The sequence below is a fragment of the Cryptomeria japonica genome, chromosome 4 (genome assembly GCF_030272615.1).
Source record: "Cryptomeria japonica chromosome 4, Sugi_1.0, whole genome shotgun sequence".
Taxonomy (NCBI): domain Eukaryota; kingdom Viridiplantae; phylum Streptophyta; class Pinopsida; order Cupressales; family Cupressaceae; genus Cryptomeria; species Cryptomeria japonica.
In genome coordinates, this window is record NC_081408.1 from 583,716,927 (window position 1) to 583,743,766 (window position 26,840).

At 37.5% G+C, this 26,840-nt stretch overlaps 1 protein-coding gene across 1 annotated transcript in view; it reads right to left on the reverse strand.

Annotated features, from left to right (window-relative positions):
* Positions 1-26,840, reverse strand: part of LOC131076265 (pyruvate kinase isozyme G, chloroplastic) — a 186,316-nt gene that overhangs the window by 81,580 nt on the left and 77,896 nt on the right. Inside the window, exon 7 of the mRNA XM_058013352.2 lies at positions 2,134-2,196. Within this exon, the coding sequence (XP_057869335.2) occupies positions 2,134-2,196 (63 nt within the window). The remainder of the gene's footprint in view (positions 1-2,133; positions 2,197-26,840) is intronic.

The window sequence follows — 26,840 nt, forward strand, 5'->3', positions numbered from 1 at the left end:
TTTTTATGATTTTGGTAAGTTAATAAAATAACTTTATAATTTAAAGTTATAAAAGTTACTTTTTTAAAAAATTAGAAAAAGTAAATAAGTTATAAGAAGTTATTAAACAACTTTATGTTTTCACCAAGGCACATTTTCCTAAGTTGTTTATTGACCAAAAGTGGCCCCACTTTAATGACTTAACAACCCTCATGGCTGATCGAACTTATTAGAGGAATAGAGATTCTAAAGGAATCTTTGAAAGATGCCAAAAGAGGTTGAATTAGGGTTGAGGATGAATATAGATGTTGGGAGATGTTTGGAGATTCAATATGTTCATTTTATTTTGTGAAATTATCCATCTTTAGCAGGTTTGCACGATTTGCAGAGGTCTGAGATCAGATCGGGGGCGGCAATCTCCAATTTGCAGGTGTTAGGATGGAAACCCATACATCTCTAGCTGGGCGACATCAATTGGAGCCTCATAATTGGCCATTCAAAGTCATAATTCAGGGGTTTATTGCTTGTGACAGGGGTATATTGGAATTAATAACAGATCTGATCCACTTAAGGGGTTATTACAGCAGAATAATTGCATTTATGGCAGCCGTACCTCTCCAGGTAGCTGGTCGTACCACCTAAGGAAGCCTCTAGTTTCCATCAAATAAACTGAGGGGTTTTGACTCCTCCATTTGTGTGTGAATTCATTGTTGGGGTATAAATAAGTGATCATAGTTGGTTTGGTGTGAAGGAAATATCAGATTTGGGCAACAGCAGCAAATCATTGAGGAAAAGAGACATAATTTAGGGATCTTGCCTGGCAAGAATTTGGAATTCCAACTGGGTCTGAATAATTCTTCAATATTAGTTTTTGGTAACTATCCTAGAGTTAAATAAAGTCAGTTGCAGCCATTAGTAGCAGCTGGAGGTGCTTGGTTCAGTCATTGCTTCATACCAGGCTCAAATTCCACCCTCAAACCCCAATGTTGGACTCCTGGTAGACCTTGAATGACTTAATTCTATCAAGAATCCTCTTTATTATGTATTTGTACTTGCTGCAATTAATAATCAGAAGTCTGGAAACTATTATCAGTTTTATATTTATTGTATTGCATTTATTATTTTCCATGTATTGTCAAAAATCAAAAAAACTACAAAAAAATTGAAAATACAATAAACTTCCAAAAACATTTTTCGTTGGTCAAAGAATTAGAATTTGTAAACAATCAGCAGTTTGGTAAAGAATTCTAGCCAGGGATCTTTTATAGCCATTGTGGACATCACATTGAGAGACTCCGTGATGATTCTCTTGTACTTGTGTTTATCCACCCTCTGGGAGTATCCATGGTGGACGTCATGTTGAGAGACTCCATGATGACATCACGTTGAGTGACTCCGTGATGGACGCTTATGCACTTGTTTCCTTCCACTCATGGGACTAGCCATGGTGGACGTCATGTTGAGAGACTCCATGACGACATCACGTTGAGGGACTATGATGAACCTTTGAGCTTTCCACAAATGGGTGTAGCCATTGTGGGTGTCATGTTAAGAGACTCCATGACACAAGTATTTGGAATGATACCTCCCTAGCTGAGAGGGAGTGTTGATGTTAGTAGCGGCGGGAGTTATCTCCTAAATTCGAAATCATCTATAACTTTTTGTGCCAACTCAATCCAAAAGTCACCTCACTTTGAAAGAGGCCAACTCTTCAGGAAGAGTCACCGTAACAGGTATCTATCTAAGTTAATTTCCTCCTCATTGGTGGGAGAATGTAGAAGACAAGTAGGTCAATACATAGGCAGATTGAATATACAGTTAATCTGCATTATCTAGAAAAGTGGTGCTCGGGGGAGACGATAGCAATATATCGTCTATGGTTGGGAAGACAACAATGATCTGTGTCATTGCCTGTGGTTAAACGAGCACACCCATCAACACATACCAAGTCCAAGTCTTGTTACTTTGATTGGAACCCATATGAAAGAGAAATTTGATAAATTGTTGATGATAATGGATTCAAATTTTAGGAAAAGGCTGATATATTGCTAGATTCTAGCCCCCCATGCAAGAAACTTCATTTTCCTTTCTCTATTTCTTTTTAGTTCCAATTTATCAGAATTTTTGTGTTGCAAAAAGGTGGCAGAAGCTTACTTGGATTAAAGGAACATCCTCAATTGGAAGTTCTGCTCCAAGATCACCCCGAGCAACCATAGCCTGAAAGAAAGTGAACAAACCATTAGGTCCTGTTGTAGAGAATTTAAAGCTGAGAAAACCAAATATTCATACAATATAGATTGTAGTGTACACGTGAGAGACATTGTACTACTACAATTATGAAAATGTCAGAACTTCAAAACATTGCATATGGTTCATAATGCTTAAGGTGTCACAACCCTCCTTTATCACTTTTTTTGATTTAAAATACAAAACTCTATTTATATTCTTTGGATGAATTATGGAATGAATATTGTAAGGGAATAAATTAATAAACCACACACACATGGAAAATGCATATATATTTTAAAATTGTTATTTAATTTCCCTCACCCAAATTAAGGCACATGTTGTAGGAGGAATAAGAAGCTTCTAGAGGCTTCTCCACCTCCTTGCATGTAACTCCTCCCACTAAGCCTAATTAATTTGCATGGAGGCCAAATTGGGAGAAGAATCTCTTTTTTAAATTAAAAAAATAGGTAGTGGGAAAAGGGTAATTTCTTTTATAAAATGGGAACAAGTTTCAAAGGAAAAGCTAGCTAATCTTGATAAGAAATTTCTGCAAGTTGAATTCTCTTTGGTAGTCCACTTCATTGGCAGCAAGGATTTTGTTGGAGGATTTTTCTTCAAATTGGAGGATCAAGGAGGACTCCACACCATCTTCAAGCATCCAGGTTCCTCCAAATTAGTTCATGCATCTCATTTTTATGGTAGATTAGATTTGATTAGATTAATTATGAGTATGAAATTTTAATTGTATCTTGTTAAAGAATTAGTTTAGATTTTGTAGAAAATGAGAATCCTGGTTTTAATAAGGTTCATTGTTAAAATTCTTGATATGAATTTAGTTTTTAGATTTTTGTAAAGAATGAGATTTATTGTAAAATAAAATTCATTGTTTTTGTCTTAAATTTTGTAGAATGAAATTCTTTTCTTTTGAAAATAAGATACATTAGTTTCAGATTTTAGAGAATAAAATTCATTGTTTTTGTCTTAAATTTTGTAGAATGAAATTCATTTCTTTTGAAAATAAGATACATTAGTTTCAGATTTTAGAGAATAAAATTCATTGTTTTATCTTGGATTTTGTAGAATGAAATTCATTTCTTTTGAAAATAAGATACATTAGTTTCAGATTTTAGAGAATAAAATTCATTATTTTGTCTCAGATTTGTAGAATGAAATTCATTTTCTTTCTTGAAAATAAGACTCATTGTTCTAATTCTGATAAGAAATTAGTTTTCAAGTAAATGGAAATTAGATTATTATCTTCAGTTTATTTTGATAAAAATTAGATCTCCCTGTGTGTATAAATAAATCTCCTCCCTCTGTGAATGAATTTTCCCTGTGTAAAAATAAAAATAAAAATGGATAACTTTCTCTGTGAATGAAATCTTTTTTTTCTTCCTGTGTAAAGGAATGAATTCCTTTCTCTGTGAATAAGCTTTCCCTGTGTAGGAAACAGAAGAAATGAAGAAAAGAAATAAACTCCCTCTATCTGTGAATGAATTTCCCTGTAGAAAACAAAGAAATGGAAAAAAAAGGAATCCCTCTGGTTATTGTTTCATTTTGTCCCTAAGGCAAACCTGCAACATTATTAATTACCTATTTTTTTTGTTATAATACTCCTGTATAAAATGATAATGTCAATACTATAACAAATATATATATATATATAAGTAACCCAAAAAAATAAATAAAAAACAAAAAAAAAATTAATTAAAAAACGAAAATAAAACTTTCGAACTTCACCCTCGCCCGTAACGCATGGCGTTTTGCTTTAATGGTAGGCCGCATGCAGGGACGGTTACATAGTAACCGTTGCAGGGTACGGAGGGGCCCGCAGGGTCCCCTCATCCCTGCGGACCTGCGCATGCAGGGCCGCAGGGGTGATGGGACCCGTGGTCCCCACCCCGCAACCCTCTATATTATTATAAAACAATGCAAGCCCTCTTTGCCATTAAGTTAGAATTTAGTTTTTTTTTTTATTATTATTTAAGTTTCGAAATTTGAAATTGTAATTTGGTTATTTTTTAAAAAAAAAAAAAAAAAGAAACAAAGTTAATTTTTATTTAGTCTTTTTTTCTTCTTTAGTTGATAATAATGACATTAGGAAATGATGATTTTTTTTTCCTTAGTATGAATTTAAGGATATCGACTTTCAATTGAAAATGGGATTAATGTGTAGCAAGATTGTAATTAAACTATCCTAAATAAACTTTAAAATTTTTAAGACACTCGATTGAGATTAACTTACCTTATTACAAGTACTTAGATTTAATCGTTATTTTGGATTCGTTAAGTCATCTTTCATCATAGATTAATTGCTTCCGTTAATGGTTCATAGCATGCGAATTTTTTTTAGGATAATTATATCTTCCATGCAATTACTATTATGCAAGTTCATTTGCTATGCAAATTACACTTCAAGTAGTTACTTCAATTATTTACGCTTTCATTTTGTCATTCGCAGTTAGAAAATTAAATAAAGGAAGTTGGAAAACCAAAACTAGCAGCGTTCGGTATATATGGTGCCTCTGGGTCACGCTTACGGGTAATGCCGTCGTGTTGAACTACTGCACTTAGCGCCTAATAAAGCTGCATTAACGACGTCTGTGGCATCGTCCCTATAAATCGTCGGGGAGTAATAAGGGTCATTTGGAAGTTAAAAATCCAAGGGGCGGGTAATCCCTCTTGGATCGATAATTAATAAGATAACTTTTAATTGAATTTCACATCCGTTGAGATAAACCATAGTAAACCCCTCTTAGGGATGGTCTAGTTAAGAGCTCTCGTGAAAATGACTTTATTTATCTATTTATTCACCTCGAAGGGATATTGGTGATTTGTAATTGGGTGACGCTCATGTTAAGTATTAGGATCTAGTTATTTTGTTAGGCCACAAGCAATAGGCCATCTTGAGCCTTTGCTTAAGTGCTACCTTCGTGGGTAGCAACCGCAGAGAAACTGTCTGGGACACTGACCCTAGAAAGGGTTGCGTACCCACAAAAATCAGTTTACATCAAACCATAGATTAGAAGATAGAACTACATACTTTACGCCTTGATCCCACGCCGAAGTGGGTATGTAGGCAGTCTTGGGACGGAGTTGTCCCTCGTACTCAGGCGTTCGTGGGTGGGGTCTAGGCTTGGTTGAGTAAGAATCCTAATCGAAAGATAAGATAATCAAACTCAATTCAATGCATACTCGGAAGGAATCCCGTATGGATTCGCTTGACTTCCCGAGGCTTTAAGCCAAATTCCGAGGCGGAATTCAAGCTTGTCTTATTTTCTTATTACTCCTAAGGACGGCGACCTCGGTGCATTCTTGTTAGAAGAATGTAGTACTTAGTGAGTGGCTCAGGACCCGAATGGTCCCGATGAGTCTAAGTCTCTGGCCAGAGCATCTCCTATCCCGTTTGGATGGATGCCTACCCTGTATGGGTAGATGCCTATCCCGTATTTGATAGATGAAATTTACGTCCCGTATGGACAACTGCCTAACCCGTATGGTTAGAAGCTCATCCCGAATGGATGAATGCCCAGTCCTATTTGGATGGATGCCCAGAGTATGCAATTGAATAAAACGTAATAAAGAAAAAAAATATACTCAATTTTTGTTGGATCAATTTTGGTGGGTTATTACATGTGGTATCAGAGCAAAGGTTCAAATCTAGGCCTTGTGCTCACTTCAATTTATTCAACTAAGGGAATGTTTTACAATAATAGAAATTAAATTTTATTCTTCAGAAAGAAACTAACTACATAATTTAACTTCCAGGTAAAACCTCGAATGGCAAGAGGAAGAGGAAGAGGAAGAGGAAGAGGAAGAGGAAGAGGAAGAGGAAGAGGAAGGGGTAATGGAAGACGTACTAGGAGTCAAAGGGAGGAAAACCATGAGGAAAGCCATGAGGAAAACCATGAAGGAAACCACGAGGAAGATCATGAAGAGGATCGACACAACCTAGGTAATAACGGAGATGGGGTCCAAGCTATAATCGACCTTCTAACCGAACAAAGAGATAAAATCAACTTCCTGGAACAATCACTGCAGGACCTTAGGGAAAGGCAGAATGACTATGAGAATAGAAGTGGTACCGAGAATGGAAACCCTGGTAGCAATCAAGGAAATGTGATGGGTAATGGAAAGGAAAATAACATATTAGAACTCTCCAAGGATTTGAAGAAAATCACCCCTCCTAAGTTCGATGGGAGGCAGATTGGTGAAGGGGCTGAGAATTGGCTAAATGAAATGGAGAAATATTTTGAGCTAAGAGATTTCAGCGAAACAACTAAGGCTTTATGGGGCTCCTATCAACTCACAGGGGAGGCGGCTAGTTGGTGGACCAACACCAAGGAACAAAATGGGTATAACAGGGATACAATCACATGGGATCAATTTGTTCACCATTTTCGAGATAGGTGGCTTCCTCAATTGTTCTTTGATGAGAAAGTGACAGAATTCCATAACCTACGTCAAGGGTCCCTATCCGTTCAACAATATTGGGATAAATTCGCCAAGTTGCTTAAGTATGTGCCTATGTACCAAAGGGATGAAGAAGGCCAAGCAAGGAAGTTCATTTTGGGGCTGAATACCAACATAGGGGCAGAGGTTGACATGCATGGACCCAGAAATATGAATGAAGTACTTGAAAAGTCCCTAAGGCAAGAGAGGAAGATTCAGACACTAGCAGGACGAAACTATAATGGGAATCACTCATTCAAAAGGAAGCAAGAATTCAATGGAAACACTAATTTCAACAAGGGTCAAAGGAATAACTCTTCCGAAAGGAGACCACCGCCTAATCAATATCAGAGGAATGGAAATGATAATAACAGGGGCAACAATAATAGGGGCAATGATAACAGGGGCAATAATAACAGGGGCAATGATAACAGAGGCAACTATAACAGGAATGACCAGCAGAACAGGATAACTTATCCACCCAGGGGAAATGAAACAAGGAATGATCCCCCTAGAAATCAAGGTAGGAGAGGTCCTCCAGGCGGATGCTTTATGTGCAGGGAAAATCATTTTGCTAGAGACTGCCCCAGGATGCAAGGACAAATTAGAGCCAATCAACCCCAACAAGGGCCCCAACAGAGGATTCATGCAGCAGTTAGGAACCAAAGAAGAAGATACCAGAATGTTCCCGTGGAAACTACAGGTACACTATTTGAACAACCAATATCAATTCTAATTGACACGGGATCATCTGAATGTTTCATCTCACCTGAATTAGTGAACAAATATGCATTTAAAGTTAATCAAATGGAGTCATCATGGACGGTTCAATATGGGGATAAGGCAACTAGAGAAGTAACTAAGTGCTTACCAAGGGCAAAGGTACAATTCCCTGAGTTCGAAACAAGGGTAGATCTCTATGTGGCACCCTTAGGATTATATGATGTAATTATGGGAATGAGTTGGTTAGCAGACCATCAAGCTAATGTAGATTGTTATAGCAAAATTGTTGAATGTTTGGATGATGGGGGGAAAAGGGTCAAAATCCAAGGAAAGTTTAAACCCATTAATGCAGAAACTATCTCAGCAATGCAATTAAAGAAGGAAAGGAGAAGAGGAGGACAAATCTTTATGGTCGAATTTGATGAAGGGAAGGAGGAAAATACACCAACATTTGAAAATACCCCTTTCTTAAGAGAGTTTAGGGATGTTTTTCCAGAAGAACTACCCGGTTTACCCCCTAAGAGAAAGTTTGACTTTTCTATCGAAGTACTCCCAGGAGCTGAACCAGTATCAAAGGCACCTTACCGGATGAACACAACCGAATTACAAGAGCTCAAAATGCAATTAGAGGAACTCTTAGCTAAGGGATTAATAAGGCCAAGTGTATCACCATGGGGAGCGCCAGTTTTATTTGTTAAGAAGAAGGATGGAACCTTAAGGCTATGCATCGACTATAGGATGTTGAACAAAGTTACCATAAAGAATAGGTATCCCTTACCTCGCATAGAGGACCTTTTTGACCAAATGAAAGGAGCGGCAGTTTTCTCCAAGATAGATCTTCGGTCAGGGTACCATCAACTCAGAATTAAGGAAGAAGACATTCCAAAGACAGCTTTCAGGACGAGATATGGACACTATGAATTCACAGTAGTTCCTTTTGGAGTAACTAATGCCCCAGCTGCATTCATGAACCTGATGAATAGTGTATTCCATGACTACTTGGATAAGTTTGTTTTGGTATTCTTGGATGACATTTTGATTTATTCTAGAAATGAAGAGGAACATTTAGCGCACCTACAGATTGTTTTGCAAAGATTGAGAGAACATAAGTTATATGGAAAATTGTCCAAATGCGCCTTCTTTGAGGAAAAGATTCACTATCTTGGGCATATAATATCGAAGGAAGGAATAGCAGTCGACCCAGATAAAATAAAGGCGATAGTAGAATGGCCAATCCCTAAGAATGTTTCAGAGGTAAGAAGCTTTATGGGGCTAGCAGGTTACTATAGGAGGTTTGTGGAAGGATTCTCTAAGATAGCAAATCCCATCACCTCGTTGCAACGGAAGGGCAAAAGGTTTGTATGGACCGAGCAAAGTGATAAGGCATTTCAAATCTTGAAGGGAAAACTAACTTCAGCACCCATTCTAAAGGTACCAGACCCAAATGGACACTTCACAGTTGTAACAGATGCTTCTATTGAAGGGTTAGGAGGGGTACTTGTCCAAGATGAAGGGGTAGTGGCTTATGAATCTAGGAAGCTAAAGACTCATGAAGTCAATTATGCACCCCACGACTTAGAGTTGGCAGCAATTGTGCATGCCCTGCAAAAGTGGAGACATTTCTTACTAGGGAAGCCCTTTGAGCTTAAGTCGGACAACCAAGGGCTAAAATACATCTTTACCCAACCTCACTTAAATGCCAGACAAAGAAGGTGGCTAGAGTTCTTAAGCGAATATGACTTTGAGATCGAATATATTAAGGGGAAAGAAAATAGGGTGGCAGATGCCTTAAGTAGGAGAAGACACTTGATGACTATAGCAACCTTCAAAACCTCTTTCAAAAAGCAAGTAATGGATGAACAAGGACATGACCCATGGTATGAGCAAGTCGAATTAACTATAAGACACAACCCGACCGACCCTAAGGTTGAAGGGTACACATTTGATGAAGATGGGCTACTCAGATACAATAACAGAATCTATGTTCCTAATTCAGGGAATTTAAGGGAAGTAGTTTTATCGGAGGCTCACAATGCCCCTTATTCAGGCCACCCAGGAGTTAACAAACTTTATGCAGATCTAAAGAAGTTATACTTTTGGCAAGGGTTGAAGAACGATATTGTCAAGTATGTAGCCAAATGTTTGGAGTGTCAAAGAGTCAAGGCAGAACATAGGCACCCAGCTGGATTGTTACAATCGCACGATGTACCCCAACATAAGTGGCAAGTTATTAGTATGGATTTTGTACAAGGGCTACCCATGTCACCTTCTAGGCATGATGCAATAATGGTGGTAATTGACAAGCTCACTAAGGTGGCACACTTTATACCAGGAAATCTGACAGATGATGCACCCCCCTTGGCTAGACGTTTCATTAAGGAGATAGTTAGGTTGCACGGAGTACCAGAGAAAATCATATCAGACAGAGATGCAAGATTCACTTCCAGGTTTTGGACCACACTTCAATCAGCCCTAGGGACTCAACTAAATTTTAGCACCGCATACCACCCGGAAACCGACGGTCAGACAGAAAGGACAAATCAGATTATGGAAGACCTACTTCGTATGTACTGCATGGACCAACAGAGAAAATGGGAAGAGTACCTACCTTTGGTAGAGTTTGCCTACAATAATACATATCAAACATCTTTGGGAATGGCACCTTTTGAAGCTTTGTATGGTAGACCATGTCGAACACCTTTGAGTTGGGATAGTCTTGAAGATAGAGTGATTATTGGGCCAGATATGTTGAGAGAAATGGAAAGGAAAACTAAGGAAATTAGGCAAAGGTTGAAGGAAGCCTCGGATAGGCAGAAGAGTTATGCAGATAAAAACAGAACACCAAGGGAGTTTGAAGTAGGAGAGAAAGTCTTCCTAAGGGTTAGGCCACACAAGAGTTCCATAAGATTTGGGAAAAAGACTAAGCTTGCACCTCGTTATGTCGGACCCTTTGAAATATTGGGAAGAATTAATCCAGTTGCTTATCGGTTAGCCTTGCCTCCCCAATTGAGCCGAATCCATGATGTCTTCCATGTATCTCTTCTTAAGAAATATGTACCTGATGAGAAACACATTTTGAATTGGGATGCCTTGCAGGTCCAAGAAATGGGGGGAATAATGATAGAGCCATTCAGAATCTTGGAGAGGCGCCAGTGCCAGTTGCGCAACAGAGAGGTTGATCAGTGCAAAGTGCAATGGGACCAGTACGACGAGAAGAATGCCACCTGGGAGGATACTAAGGAGATGCAGCAGCTATTTCCCTTTTTGTTTTGAACATGAACTATAAACTCTTTTGAATACATTTAATAAGTGCATCGGGACGATGCACCGATTAAGGGGGGGAGGATGTCACAACCCTCCTTTATCACTTTTTTTGATTTAAAATACAAAACTCTATTTATATTCTTTGGATGAATTATGGAATGAATATTGTAAGGGAATAAATTAATAAACCACACACACATGGAAAATGCATATATATTTTAAAATTGTTATTTAATTTCCCTCACCCAAATTAAGGCACATGTTGTAGGAGGAATAAGAAGCTTCTAGAGGCTTCTCCACCTCCTTGCATGTAACTCCTCCCACTAAGCCTAATTAATTTGCATGGAGGCCAAATTGGGAGAAGAATCTCTTTTTTAAATTAAAAAAATAGGTAGTGGGAAAAGGGTAATTTCTTTTATAAAATGGGAACAAGTTTCAAAGGAAAAGCTAGCTAATCTTGATAAGAAATTTCTGCAAGTTGAATTCTCTTTGGTAGTCCACTTCATTGGCAGCAAGGATTTTGTTGGAGGATTTTTCTTCAAATTGGAGGATCAAGGAGGACTCCACACCATCTTCAAGCATCCAGGTTCCTCCAAATTAGTTCATGCATCTCATTTTTATGGTAGATTAGATTTGATTAGATTAATTATGAGTATGAAATTTTAATTGTATCTTGTTAAAGAATTAGTTTAGATTTTGTAGAAAATGAGAATCCTGGTTTTAATAAGGTTCATTGTTAAAATTCTTGATATGAATTTAGTTTTTAGATTTTTGTAAAGAATGAGATTTATTGTAAAATAAAATTCATTGTTTTTGTCTTAAATTTTGTAGAATGAAATTCTTTTCTTTTGAAAATAAGATACATTAGTTTCAGATTTTAGAGAATAAAATTCATTGTTTTTGTCTTAAATTTTGTAGAATGAAATTCATTTCTTTTGAAAATAAGATACATTAGTTTCAGATTTTAGAGAATAAAATTCATTGTTTTATCTTGGATTTTGTAGAATGAAATTCATTTCTTTTGAAAATAAGATACATTAGTTTCAGATTTTAGAGAATAAAATTCATTATTTTGTCTCAGATTTGTAGAATGAAATTCATTTTCTTTCTTGAAAATAAGACTCATTGTTCTAATTCTGATAAGAAATTAGTTTTCAAGTAAATGGAAATTAGATTATTATCTTCAGTTTATTTTGATAAAAATTAGATCTCCCTGTGTGTATAAATAAATCTCCTCCCTCTGTGAATGAATTTTCCCTGTGTAAAAATAAAAATAAAAATGGATAACTTTCTCTGTGAATGAAATCTTTTTTTTCTTCCTGTGTAAAGGAATGAATTCCTTTCTCTGTGAATAAGCTTTCCCTGTGTAGGAAACAGAAGAAATGAAGAAAAGAAATAAACTCCCTCTATCTGTGAATGAATTTCCCTGTAGAAAACAAAGAAATGGAAAAAAAAGGAATCCCTCTGGTTATTGTTTCATTTTGTCCCTAAGGCAAACCTGCAACATTATTAATTACCTATTTTTTTTGTTATAATACTCCTGTATAAAATGATAATGTCAATACTATAACAAATATATATATATATATAAGTAACCCAAAAAAATAAATAAAAAACAAAAAAAAAATTAATTAAAAAACGAAAATAAAACTTTCGAACTTCACCCTCGCCCGTAACGCATGGCGTTTTGCTTTAATGGTAGGCCGCATGCAGGGACGGTTACATAGTAACCGTTGCAGGGTACGGAGGGGCCCGCAGGGTCCCCTCATCCCTGCGGACCTGCGCATGCAGGGCCGCAGGGGTGATGGGACCCGTGGTCCCCACCCCGCAACCCTCTATATTATTATAAAACAATGCAAGCCCTCTTTGCCATTAAGTTAGAATTTAGTTTTTTTTTTTATTATTATTTAAGTTTCGAAATTTGAAATTGTAATTTGGTTATTTTTTAAAAAAAAAAAAAAAAAGAAACAAAGTTAATTTTTATTTAGTCTTTTTTTCTTCTTTAGTTGATAATAATGACATTAGGAAATGATGATTTTTTTTTCCTTAGTATGAATTTAAGGATATCGACTTTCAATTGAAAATGGGATTAATGTGTAGCAAGATTGTAATTAAACTATCCTAAATAAACTTTAAAATTTTTAAGACACTCGATTGAGATTAACTTACCTTATTACAAGTACTTAGATTTAATCGTTATTTTGGATTCGTTAAGTCATCTTTCATCATAGATTAATTGCTTCCGTTAATGGTTCATAGCATGCGAATTTTTTTTAGGATAATTATATCTTCCATGCAATTACTATTATGCAAGTTCATTTGCTATGCAAATTACACTTCAAGTAGTTACTTCAATTATTTACGCTTTCATTTTGTCATTCGCAGTTAGAAAATTAAATAAAGGAAGTTGGAAAACCAAAACTAGCAGCGTTCGGTATATATGGTGCCTCTGGGTCACGCTTACGGGTAATGCCGTCGTGTTGAACTACTGCACTTAGCGCCTAATAAAGCTGCATTAACGACGTCTGTGGCATCGTCCCTATAAATCGTCGGGGAGTAATAAGGGTCATTTGGAAGTTAAAAATCCAAGGGGCGGGTAATCCCTCTTGGATCGATAATTAATAAGATAACTTTTAATTGAATTTCACATCCGTTGAGATAAACCATAGTAAACCCCTCTTAGGGATGGTCTAGTTAAGAGCTCTCGTGAAAATGACTTTATTTATCTATTTATTCACCTCGAAGGGATATTGGTGATTTGTAATTGGGTGACGCTCATGTTAAGTATTAGGATCTAGTTATTTTGTTAGGCCACAAGCAATAGGCCATCTTGAGCCTTTGCTTAAGTGCTACCTTCGTGGGTAGCAACCGCAGAGAAACTGTCTGGGACACTGACCCTAGAAAGGGTTGCGTACCCACAAAAATCAGTTTACATCAAACCATAGATTAGAAGATAGAACTACATACTTTACGCCTTGATCCCACGCCGAAGTGGGTATGTAGGCAGTCTTGGGACGGAGTTGTCCCTCGTACTCAGGCGTTCGTGGGTGGGGTCTAGGCTTGGTTGAGTAAGAATCCTAATCGAAAGATAAGATAATCAAACTCAATTCAATGCATACTCGGAAGGAATCCCGTATGGATTCGCTTGACTTCCCGAGGCTTTAAGCCAAATTCCGAGGCGGAATTCAAGCTTGTCTTATTTTCTTATTACTCCTAAGGACGGCGACCTCGGTGCATTCTTGTTAGAAGAATGTAGTACTTAGTGAGTGGCTCAGGACCCGAATGGTCCCGATGAGTCTAAGTCTCTGGCCAGAGCATCTCCTATCCCGTTTGGATGGATGCCTACCCTGTATGGGTAGATGCCTATCCCGTATTTGATAGATGAAATTTACGTCCCGTATGGACAACTGCCTAACCCGTATGGTTAGAAGCTCATCCCGAATGGATGAATGCCCAGTCCTATTTGGATGGATGCCCAGAGTATGCAATTGAATAAAACGTAATAAAGAAAAAAAATATACTCAATTTTTGTTGGATCAATTTTGGTGGGTTATTACATAAGGCATGAAATTCTCCAGGATTCAGATTGTAAGTAAGTCTGAAGAAAACTTTATCAATATCTACTTGCATCAAATTTTATATCACAAAATAATTGCATTTATTTTGTAGTTATTAGCTGTACAACCTGCTCCAAAATGGTTTTAAAAAGATCCAGCCATTTCCTATGTGGATGATACCTCTGACAATTATGTGCTTAAGGGCAAGAATGTATGAAGGTAGCCTTGGAATTTTATTTTGTTGTAAAAGGAGATGAACATTAATTTTTTCTTGTTGTGTTTATTAATCACTAGGTTCATAATTAAACTGTGTAATGAGCAGTGAAATGAATAATGTTATGGTGCCACTAGAAGAGTCCTAAAACTTAGGAGTGCTGTTAAGAAATTATTGGATGAGAAGAGTAAGGTGGAAGGATAATTCCAAAATGGATTTCGTAGTTAAAAAAAAGAGTGGTCAATGTACCAACTTTCAGAAAGGTGAAATTTGGTTTTGGTTGATACATTGCATGCCTTCAAAAAATAATCTGCTACTAAGAGATGTGCCAGGAGCTTATTATGCTGCATATTTTGGTTTTCGGAATGATAAATGTTGAGTGTAGGCCAAGCTTGATGTTCATTACATACTTTTGGAGATAACTAATAGAAACCAAGTGGTGGGGAAATGCTTTCTTAATCAATTCCATATACAATGGCAATCAAAGGCTTGTAGCTAAGTATTTTTCTACCAACAGATCTAGTTTTGTCTTGAACAAACAACAGTTCTTAGATGGTGAGAGAAGAAAAAATGTTTTCGTATTTGAACTGAAATTCCAAGCCAATGATTTAAGCAACCTATCGATTATCTTTCGGGATCAAGGTTGACACAGATTGTGCATGGAATCAACAAGTGAACCCAATATTCAACATCATTTCTAGTTCACTTAGTGGTTGTAGTGGCTAGCTTTCCTATGCATTCCAGTGAGATGGAATGGCAGCCATGGGGACAGTTGAAGAGGTTGCTTTCATTTGCAGAAAGAATGCATTTCAATCAACTTCATGTTTGGACCTAATGGAGCTCTTTGAGCCTCATATACCATGGCTTCCATTTCTACATAGGAGTAGATTGCCAATCTAAAGACTAAACACTTTAGAGTCTATCTGATTTAGTTAGTAAGAGAGGTTACTAAATACTGTCAAGTTGTTGTGAGGAGGTTGCACTAATATTGCAACTAATGGGTTATTTTAGGAGGTTGTTGAATCTCTTATTCACACTATTTTCCTGGCTATAAATACTGGTATGTCTGTAATGTTAGATGCAGACCATAAATTAATTCTTATAAATCTCCCTCTTGTAATCTATTAAAAAAGTCTCCCTGCATCCTTTTATACAACCAATGAATCTGGAACAAAGAGGAACAAATGTAGAGACTTCCTTCTCTATAAATTAAGACAAAATGGCATTGAATTAAAACTGATACCACAATGAACACTTATCCTATTTCTCATTTCTTCACTAATATGTCTAGTTGGGACTCTCTATTTTCTGTGTTCACTCCCTCTCACATACTGCATTTGATACATTTGATCATGTTCAATCCATTACAAACCAAACAGGGAGCATAGCATATGATACTACAATGTCATGTCCCCTTTTCTGAACTAAAATAATTAATAATGTTATTTTAGGTTGGGCTCAATAATTTCTAAACATTGGTATCATAATAAAAAGTGTTTTTAAACATTGGTATTTAAAAAAGGTTTTCTAAAGACCTAAAATTAAAACAAATTCAAATGAAGTATTTTTAAATACTTAGAGGAGAATTTATGCCCAAGGGCACAAGTTGGAAAGGTATTCAACAAGGCACCGAGCTTCATTCATCATTCAAGCATTTTCATCATTGGCAATAATTTTTAGATTTGAGCAATTTGTTCAATCTAGCATCTACGGATGAAAACCCTCTTGGATTCCACATTTGGGATTAAGGATGAAAACCCTCGTTTTCATTTTTCGGTGATTCCATACGAGGGTCACAATTGTGCTATTTGTTGAGGATTTGAATACAATTTTCAACTTGCTACAATGGCACTACAGTGTTGCTGATTTTTAGAAGTTTCAAACAAGATTCCTGCAAGTAGCAATTACATTTGAAAGAAAATTTATCAATTGGCACATGAAAGGTTTCATTTTTGTATTTTTATAATTTAATGCTATAGTTCATCATCATTTTTAGCTAGATCTGAAATGCCATAATGAGGAGAAAATTTATTGCCAACATCTATTTCACCTTCAAACCCTAGTTGTTGGATTACAAACAACTTCTGCAGTTTTTTCGTAGCTGATTATCAACATTTCATGCTAGATCTAAGAAATTATTATCATCAGATATTATTGGTTTTCCAAGTGTTGTATTCACATTGGTCACTCCAAAGTAATGAGACTCCGACTCAATGCGGACTAGGCCAAGGTGACTCGACTCAAGACTCAGGACTCGGCACAGACTCAACAAAGATTCGGCAAGTGAAAAACCCAAGAAATTTAGAGATTTTTAAGGATTTAAAACTTGTTTCATGCACCCTTTATTAAATAAACCTTAAAGACATAATAACATATCAAATAGAGTTAATTTGATTCAATACACAAGTATACATCAATCACATAAGTATAAACACAAATTGTAGTTGAAGGAAATAGCACACTCATATATATAAATATTGTCAAATGTATACAAAACTCATGGAATATGAAATGCATGACATCAAATGCTCCAAACAAATATCGAAACAATAACTAGAATTCTAAGGCTCAAAGGAGCCTACATCCCTCCTACAAAGGCATCTAAGATGGGTCCCAGATGATATAGTAGCCATAATAATTTTTTAACTACGAATATGCAGAGATTTGCAACAAGGAATGTGTATTACGTAGGATTTTATGATCATGATTCATCATTTGCCTATAACTTGCTTAGACTTATAGTTTGATAGGGTTCCAAGGCAGCACCAAAATGAGGTTGAGGGTAGCATAGATGAACTACTCGCCATTCGGCAAAACTCACCAAGGCTTGAAAAAAAAACTTAGTGAAAACTCGGAAAAACTCGCCAAAAAACTCGGCAACTTAAAAACATTTGTTTTGCAAAATTTAATGAGAAGATGCATCCAATGAGTCAATAAATGAGAACACAAAATAAACAAGCTGATTCTAGATATATTTAAATGCAAAGTGTGTACAAAATCGCATCCTCGTGAGAAATGTTGATGGCTAGAAGCCTGGAAGAAAAATAGTAAATAGTTTTTGTAAAACCAAAAGTAAATACATCATTACAATTACAACTTCCTCTTCCCAGCTCTAGCAAAAACTAGGGGAGAGGTAGAACTAGAGGGTCTAGTCCTAGAAGTCTGCAATGGGTGTGACTGTGCCTCCTCGCTCAGTATGGTTGGCTCGTCCTCCATCCTGGATGAAGCTATGTCTCCACCTTGTAATATCCCAGTTATATTTTTTGTTTTGTTTTTAGGCCAATAATAATCATCCACAAATAGATAACTCGTTAAGGTTAGAAAGCATAAACTGAAAACTTGCTGAAAATGCAACCCTTCCACTTTCTGATCACCAAGTGCCCAATGTGGGAAGGTGAGAGCATACGGTGAATAGGGGATCGTTAGATTTCCAATCTACTGAAAGATGAAGTGGAATACAATACCGAGCGGCAAGTCATCCCCTTCCGCTTATCCAACGGGAATGCAAGAAACTTGTCAATGAACAAGCCAAGAGAAACACAGAAAGACACAAATCACTCGACTGCGATATTTCAGTGGGAGGACTGAAATTACAAACAAACTCAACTCAACCGCTTATGCAGTGGGAGGACCATTACAATCAATCATCACTCGACCGCTTATGCAGCGGGAGGACTGAATTACAATTCAATTGAAATAGGCAGCAAGCCAGCCTCTTCCACTTTTTAGTGGGATGAGAGTTACAAGCCAGAATTGGTAAGTAGTACTACTACTTAACCTTACAATAATCAAGATAGTGAGAGAAGAAGAGTAATGCTGAACATCCAAATAATAAGCATGAAATTTCTACTAACATCAAAATCTGCAGGCTGGAAATGCAAAACCAGCAACCTATGGATTCATTAAAACGCTCATAACTCTCATTACTCACCCAATTCACCCAAAATCAGTTCTAAACTAAAGCTACACCAGCCACAATGAAAACAAACCCAGAGGAAGCTATCAAAACACCCATATTTATTTTGCACGCTTCCTAATGCACTCACTAAACCCAACGCCTAACTTGGGAAGTTCGATTTTCATTATAAAATTCCACACTCAACATAATATTCTAAAAACTTACAAGATGCATCGCCAGTGGTAGGAAAGATGGATGAGCCGGTACCCAGAATGATGGAATCACCTGGCCAAGAGGTATGAGCAAAATACACTTTCAGCAGTTCCGCAACCAACAACCAAAAAACACTCCAATCTCACACAAAACACTCCACAATCTGCAACTCTCTCACCAACAACAGTGGAAATACATGGACACAGCTAGGTACTATCTTGCAAGTACGAAACTGAGACTTAGCTAGGAAGCCACACTTCGAAGCTCAGATTTTCAATCGCCAATTCGGCAGCATAACGATGCAAATTCATTTGATAACAAAAAAGGGAGCCCAAGGCTCTTATTTATAACCTCCAACACCACCAAATCCAAATGCAAATGCTCACAAATGCGCCCAAATCCACTTTTTCCATTTGCATTTCATTTACCAAGTGGACCCAAGGATGGCGTCCAAGCCATAAGCCAAAATTCACGCCAAGTATAAAATTACGATTTTGACTTAGCAAAATATTTTTGGTGAATGAAATCATATCTCCCAATATAAAATGGCGCCCCTTTCTAGACATAATAAATCGCCTAGCACTTAGGAGACATTATGCACAATTTCCATAGTCATTAATCAATAGCAAAAATAATCAAATTAATTAAATATTAAACCTTAGGATAAGGAAATAATATTTAATTATATCACTTATGACTCCAATATCGATTATTGCCAAAACCAGGATGAAGCTGAGCCAGGAAGACCACTCAACTGTTGCAGGATCAGGACCCTGTCCACTGCCAAAAATAGAAATACGCCATACTACCACTTACTAAAAATAGTAAGTCATGAACTACTGCTCCGAAAAGAATGATCTCCGCATCCAGTGACAGAGCATGGAGAGCTCAGTAGGACAGTATCACCAAAACAGCCAACCCCTGACTTACTAAAAGTAGTAAGTTCTCGCCTCATCAATGCTTGACCCTCATTCTTCATTCCACCTAGCCTACGGGTCTTAGGAATAGGCTAATGGACCACTGGAAAGACATCAACGAGAAGGGGACATTACAGTCTGCCCTCCCCAAAATTGCTTGTCCTCAAGCAACTGTAAGGCTGGATGCAGTAAAATCTCCTCATTTTCCCACGTAGCATCCTCTACTGATAAATTTTTCCATTTGATCAAGTATTCCTTCTCCTCAAAGAACGTTCCCTAAAATCAAGGATAGCTTTAGGAACCAAAACTAGCTCTCCCTCCTCATCAAACGGGGGTCTCAGCTAAAGCAACAACGTTGTGTCCCAAATCCTTCTTGAGGTGTGACACATGAAATACATTATGAATCCCGTTGCTTGCTAGTAATTCCAGCTCATATGCCACTTCTCCAATTCTCTTGCTGACTCTGAAAGGCCCATAGAATCATGGCTTCAATTTCTCAACCCCACTCTCCTTGAGAGTAGAATGTCTGTAGGGCTGGAGCCTCAAGTAAACCATGTCGCCCACCTCAAAGGTGCGCTCAATTCGCTGCTGATCAACATACAACTTCTGTTGATTCTGTGCATGTTGGAGATTGTCCCTCAGAATCCTCAGAATATCATGACTTTGTTGCATCATATCCTTCGCCTGAGGGGTTCTGCTATCACCAAATACTAAGTTAGCGAAGCTAGGAGCTTCATAACCATATAGTGCCATGAATGGTGACATCTGGATGGACATGTGGTAGGAGGAATTGTAGCAATACTCTCCCAGGTGAAGCCATCTCACCCATGCACTTTGCTGCTCCGAGACATAGTTTCTATGATACCCTTCCAACCACTTATTCACTATCTCGGTCTGCCCATCAGTCTGTGGGTGATAACTTGTGCTTGGAGTGAGCACGATACCACATAATCTGAAGATCTCCTACCAAAAGGCACTTAGGAACTTGTTGTCCATATCACTCACAATGTTCTTTGGTAACCCATGCAATCTGAACACATCCCGAAAGAACACTTTGGCAACCTGAGCTGCTGTAAAAGAGCTGGTGATGGCGAAAAAATGAGCAAACTTAGTTAGCCTGTCTACCACCACATAAATACTATCCTTCCCTTGAGCCCGTGGCAACCCAGTGATGAAGTCCATGGAAATACTTTCCCATTTTTGATCGGGAATAGGCAAGGGTTGTAACAAACTAGCTGGTAAAGTGTGCTCATCTTTGTTTCTCTGACATGTATGACACTCCTTAATGTACTTCAAAACATCATTTTTAAGTCCCTTTCAAGAAAATCTCTCTCAGATCTGCCTGTATGTTTTGAAGTAACCTTGGTGACCAGCAAGGGGGATGTCATGGAAAGTCTTCAAAATCTTCTCTTTTAGCTTAGCTTAGATTCAACCACTATGAAGATCCTTCCTTTGTACAGTATCAACCCCTCAACCAATTTGTACCTTTCATCATGAAAAGTACCTTCTATAATGTTGGTTGCAAACTGATTTTTGGCATAATCAGCAAGCAACAACTCCCTCCAATCAACAGTAAGCTCACATAGTGAGCTTAAATGGGGCCTTCTGGATAAGGTATAAACCACAGCATTGTTTTTCCCTTAACATACTCAATATCGAAATCGTAAGCCTGCAGCTTACTCACCCACTTCTGTTGTCTTTCATTCAAATCGTTTTGATGCATGAAATGATAAGACTATTATGATCAGTCTTAACAATGAACTTACTCCCCACCAGATACTGCCTGAACTTCGCAAGGGCATGCATTATGGCAAGCATTTCCTTGTTATAAATAGAATATAGCCTTTCAGGTCCTCTCAACTTCCTGCTCTCTAAGACTATATGATGCTTATCCTGCATGAGGACTGCGCCAACACCTTCTCCATATGCATCACACTGCAGCTCAAAAAGTTTGGTGAAATCAAGCAAAGCCAAAACAGGGCAGGAACTCATGATCCCCTTAAACCGCTCAAACACTGTCTCTACTTTTTCGAACCATTCAAAAGCTCCTTTCTTCGTAAGATCTGTGAGGGGGGCAGCCAACTGAGAATATCCCTTCACAAACCTCTGATAAAAACCACACAGACCCAAAAATCCCTTCAAATGTGTTATGTTTTCGGGAGGAGGCCAATCAATGATGGCTCTAATCTTTTCAGGGTCCACCTTCACACCACCTGCACTGATAATGTGACCAAGGTAGAGCAACTCTTCCATTCCAAACTCACATTTGGACTCCTTGGCAAACAGGGATTCAGATTCTAGTATACTTAGCACCTCATCCAAGTGCTGCAAATGCTCCTTCCAAGATTTTTTGAATATGAGTATGTCATCAAAGAATATCAAAACAAACTTCCTTAGCTGTTCTTGGAAGATTTTGTTCATACATGACTGAAATGTAGCGGGTGCATTAGTCAAGCCAAAGGACATGACTAGGAACTCAAAATGCCCAAAGTGGCATCTGAAAGCGGTCTTCTCCACATTTGAAGCTCTCATTCTAATCTGATGATACCCCGACCTGAGGTCAATCTTAGAGAAGAACACTGCACCATGTAGCTCATCAATGAGCTCATCAATTCTCGGGATAGGATACCGATTCTTGATAGTTTTCTGATTCAGGGCTCTGTAATCCACGCACATGCACATGGTCCCATCCTTCTTTCTCACCAAAACAACAGCCGAAGCAAAGGGGCTTTTGCTAGGCCGTATGTAACCCATGTCAAGCAATTCCTGGATTGCTTTCTCAATCTCATCCTTCTGCTTCTTAGGATACCAGTAACGAGTAGTCATAACTGTCTTAGCTCCTTCTTCAAGCTCAATGATGTGTTCGGCACCTCTTTCAGGGGGTCTGCCAAGAGGTGGGTTTTCAAACACATTACTTCTCTTGGTTATCAAGGCTTGAATGTCTTCAGGATAATTCCGATTTTCTTTTTGTGGTTCTAAGGGCATGACCATGACCTTCTATCCGTGATCATTGCTTGAATGTCTGTGGAATAGCTTCCCTTGTCTACCAATGGATTTGAAGGCATTATCAAACACTCTGCTGCCCACTCCACCTGATTATGGTGGATCAGCCTTTCCATCCTTTTCAAAGATACAACTTTAAGTCCACCATGCGACATTCCTCTCAATACTACCTTCTTCCCCTCAGATATGAATTTCAGCTCCATGGTTTGCAAGTTTAGTGTGATCTCACCAAGAGATCTCAGCCATTGAATCCTGAGGACTGCATCATTAGTCCCACCAATGCTAGCCACAAAGAAATCATCTCTGATTTCATGATTTCCCAACTTCAGAGACATGTTGGAAATCATCCGGTTGCAGGATATAGTGGAGCCCTGCTACCATGACTTTGAAGCCCTCAACTTCCTCTGCCACTACCTCGAGGCTGTGGTACATAAAGGAGATAAAAGGAATGCAAGAAAGAATCCATTCAACTACCTCGAGGCTGTGGTACATAAAGGAAAGATAACCTACATGATGGAGGAATGTTTTACAATCTTGAATTCCCTTCGGGAATCCAAGAATCGAAGTCAGTACAAGGAAGAGCTACATTCAACCAGGTGCACCTTGCATCAAGAGAAAGTCAACCAACGTCATCATTGGATATGATTGAAGAAGCAAATAGTTTCAGAAGAGTTAATCAAAGTCCGCTTCTCATCAATAATCACATTGAGCAACTAAATAATGTTGAGTATCAAGAGATATTGCTCAACGTTCCTTGACCAAGCACAGGTGCAAGATTGAGGTGGCAGCCCAATCATCCCTTCTACCAATCAATGAAGTCCACATCAACGCATCTAAGTTCAATGAACCAAGCTCACCCATGGATGTACAAACTCCAATGTACCTACCCTTGACATCTATTGTACCTACCCTTGACATCTATTGGTCCACGCTCATTGAATGTAATTTTCTCATTGACTAAGGAGAGTTTGTTGTAACTAACCCTAATTAGGGTTTCATTGTAAAATCTTGGCCATTGATGGAGAATCAATCCTAGTCGTTCATTGTAAATGAGCTCTCTATAAAAGGCTAAAATCTCTCATTTGTAAAGGTTAATAGTCAGCAAATAGTTAGCTAGAATAGTAGATAGAATAGAATAATAGATAACTTAGAAGAATAGCAATTAGAATAGAAGTTAGGGTAGTTGAAGGCAAAGATTGTTGCCAAACATGGTTGTAAAGTACTGTTATCACTTGAACCTGCACCCCTGTTTGCTAAGCTATCAACTCAGCAGGCTTGTGACACATGGGAACCCTCCTAGGCTTGCGGGTTGCCTAAAAAATGGAGTGAACCTCTAGAGTAAGCTGGTTCTTTTCAGATTCTGCACCTAAACTAACAATTCCTTCAGGGAAAAGAGTAAGGAGGAGAACATGTAAAACTGAAATTTAAATCTAAGGTGATTGCACCAGATGATATTTTGAAATCTAACTAAGCAAAAGACACACAGTACAACAGTGATAATAAACCTCTTTTACACTAACCAACAACCCATGATCTTTGCATCAATACTTCATAAGAAGGCTGGATAATCACAGTCCTAAGAGGAAAAATCCTTTTCACAACCTAAGAATATTAATTACTAAAACACAGCTTATGACCTGCAAGTAGCATATATGTTTCTGCATAAGGCATCAAAAGAAAGTGCAATTTTAAGGGGGGCAAAAAGCCAACCACAAAGAACTGACTAACCCTAAAGATGCAATAACAGAGAAAGATGAGAAGTAGAGAGGTAAACCAAGCTATTATCCTTGCCAAACAGGTATCACCAAGCTTTATAACTCCTGAAAATGTGTTACAAAAACATCCCTTCCTGCAGAGAGAACTAAAAAATTACAGTCTGCTCAAAGCTGAATGAATCAGAACCCTTACCAAAATGAAGGCTTCCAGTATATATGCTTTTTTCCAAAGTTACCAAGAAGACTCCACCTCCTCATTTTAGGTCGAGCAAACTCAAAAAACCTACTTTTTGGGCCTCAAAAATATCTGAAAAGGAATAAACTTGAGCCAAAAAGTCAAGCCACCCATTCTGTAACCATAAAACCCCATAAATGCATCATAAATGACCCTGAAATGTCTCTGACAGGCCTGCAAGCCCTCATAATTGCAAAAATATCTCTCCCTGATCTCCAAACAAAATATCTGATAAAGTGATTTTTTTTAAAAAATTTATCATTATCTAATCAGACATTTGTTTGATTTTATTTTATTTATATTTAAAGGCTTTAATAATATAAAAACAATAGAATTGTTTTATTTAAAGTGATAAATAAAATACATCACCTTAATAAGATAATTTTATTATTTTTATTTATTAAATAATAAAATGTAATAAAAAATATATTTAATAAAAGTGTTTTGATTTACACTTTAATAAATAATTTCTTTTATCATATTTCATTATTTTTACCATAAATATAAAATAAAATGAAATTAAAACCTATGCTTGATTAGATAATGATAAATTTTTTAAAAAAATAAAAACTTTTAAAAAATATTTGTTTACACTTATTGGAAGGCATACTTCCTAAGTGATTTAAAATCACTTAATAGGATATGAAAAATAAAAGAAAAAGTGATATAAAATCACTTAGGAAGCAAAGAGTTACAAATTTTTTAAAGTGATTTAAAATCACTTAGAAGCATATGGCGAATTTTACCATGTGGCTTCCTCCATTTACGTGGCATAGAAGAGAGGGGAATAAAATGCGAAGGAAACATAGACAATTGATGATACTTTAGGGGAAACACAACCCTAAAAGTCTTATTTGCCTTCTCACTTTGCAATTCGACCCTCTGGAAACTTCGCTCTGCATCTGGGCGCCACTAGGGTTTGAGCTGGGCACGAAGGGAGAAGAAATATCAGTCATCTTTCTGTTCTGGGCGCCGAAATGAGTGCTGGGCCTCTGTGGCGTTTACGGCCTGCTCTTCTCTCTGTGTTTTTTTGCTAGTTTCGGGCCCATTTTAGGGAGCCGCCATGGAAATCTCTTGTGTTTCTGAGTATTTTCTGGGGCATTCGAAGCTTGATCTCCTTGCTGCTGGGCGCGCTTTCCTTGCCCTTTCACTCTGCTTACAGGTTCACCATTATTTACCGATTCTGGAAGGAAAATTCGTTTTTTATGAATCATGCATGGCTTTTCAAACTTAATCTGAAAATTTCGCTGAAGAAACAGATAAACATAAAAAATGTGTTTGAACTCCTCCACGGTTTCGACCTTTATTCCTTGCACCTTCTGCTCTGGTTCTGATTTTATTGCAGTATTTAGTTACATACTTCTTGCTCTTTGTCATTTGTAGTAATTCAAAAGTGCAGTTTCAAAATTCTTTACTCTCTCCAAAGAATAATTTTGAAAACACTTAAATTCTTCCTCAAATTCGAAGTGATTTGCTTCCATTTTGTTCATTGCCTGTTGTACTTGGCACATTTTTGAAGCTTTCGATGAAGTCCTTCAATCTCTTCTTCCAGTTTAAAATTTTTTGCATTTCATTTGCCCTGGACTCATATATCACTTATAAATAGTCTAATTCCAAAGCCCTTTTAAAAGTCTCAACAAAATTATCTTCTGCCTGTTTCTGATTTTTTGAAAGATAACAATTTTTCCTCTCCAAATATGTCACCTGTTGAAGTTCCACTTTCCACGGCTTCCCATTTATTACCTGGCCATTTTGTCTCAAGCAAAGACAAGGCATATGAAAAGACTTCTGCACGAGGTGTTGGATCATCATCAACAACATTGTATACTTTCCCGGCAGAAGGCTGCTCAATACTTGCAAGAATTGCTTGGCATATATCGGCAACATGAATTCGAGATGTGTAATAATTTAATCTGCGTGTCTTCTAACTTCCTGAGAGCTCCTGCTGTTTCTGGCTTAATAATAGTGTCTAAAGCACTTCTCCCAGGTCCATATATACCTCCAAGACGAAATACTTGTGTTGGAACACCCATATTTTTCCCTAGTATTATCCATGCCTTCTCAGCATCCAACCTCGCTAAAGATATTTTATCTTCTGATTTTGCTGGAGAATCTTCATCAACCCAATCGCCACCCCAGTGACCATACAATCCTGCTTTGCAGCCTTTGGGTCAAGAAAAATATTGAAATCTGCATTGCAATCTTTTCAGTTTTGGTATCTTGTTTCTTTCTTATTTCAAAAACTGTAGCTTGTTTGGCATGATCTCGGCCAATGAATGCTTTACATAAGCAAGTTGACCTGAAAAACTCTTATTTGCAGCATCTGCTTCATCTTTCATCCAATCATGCTGTTCTATTTTACCTGTTTCGGAAGTTTAAAAGACCACTGTCTAATAAGTCTAGTGATCCCACACTGAGATGACTCATAAAATTCTCCCCAC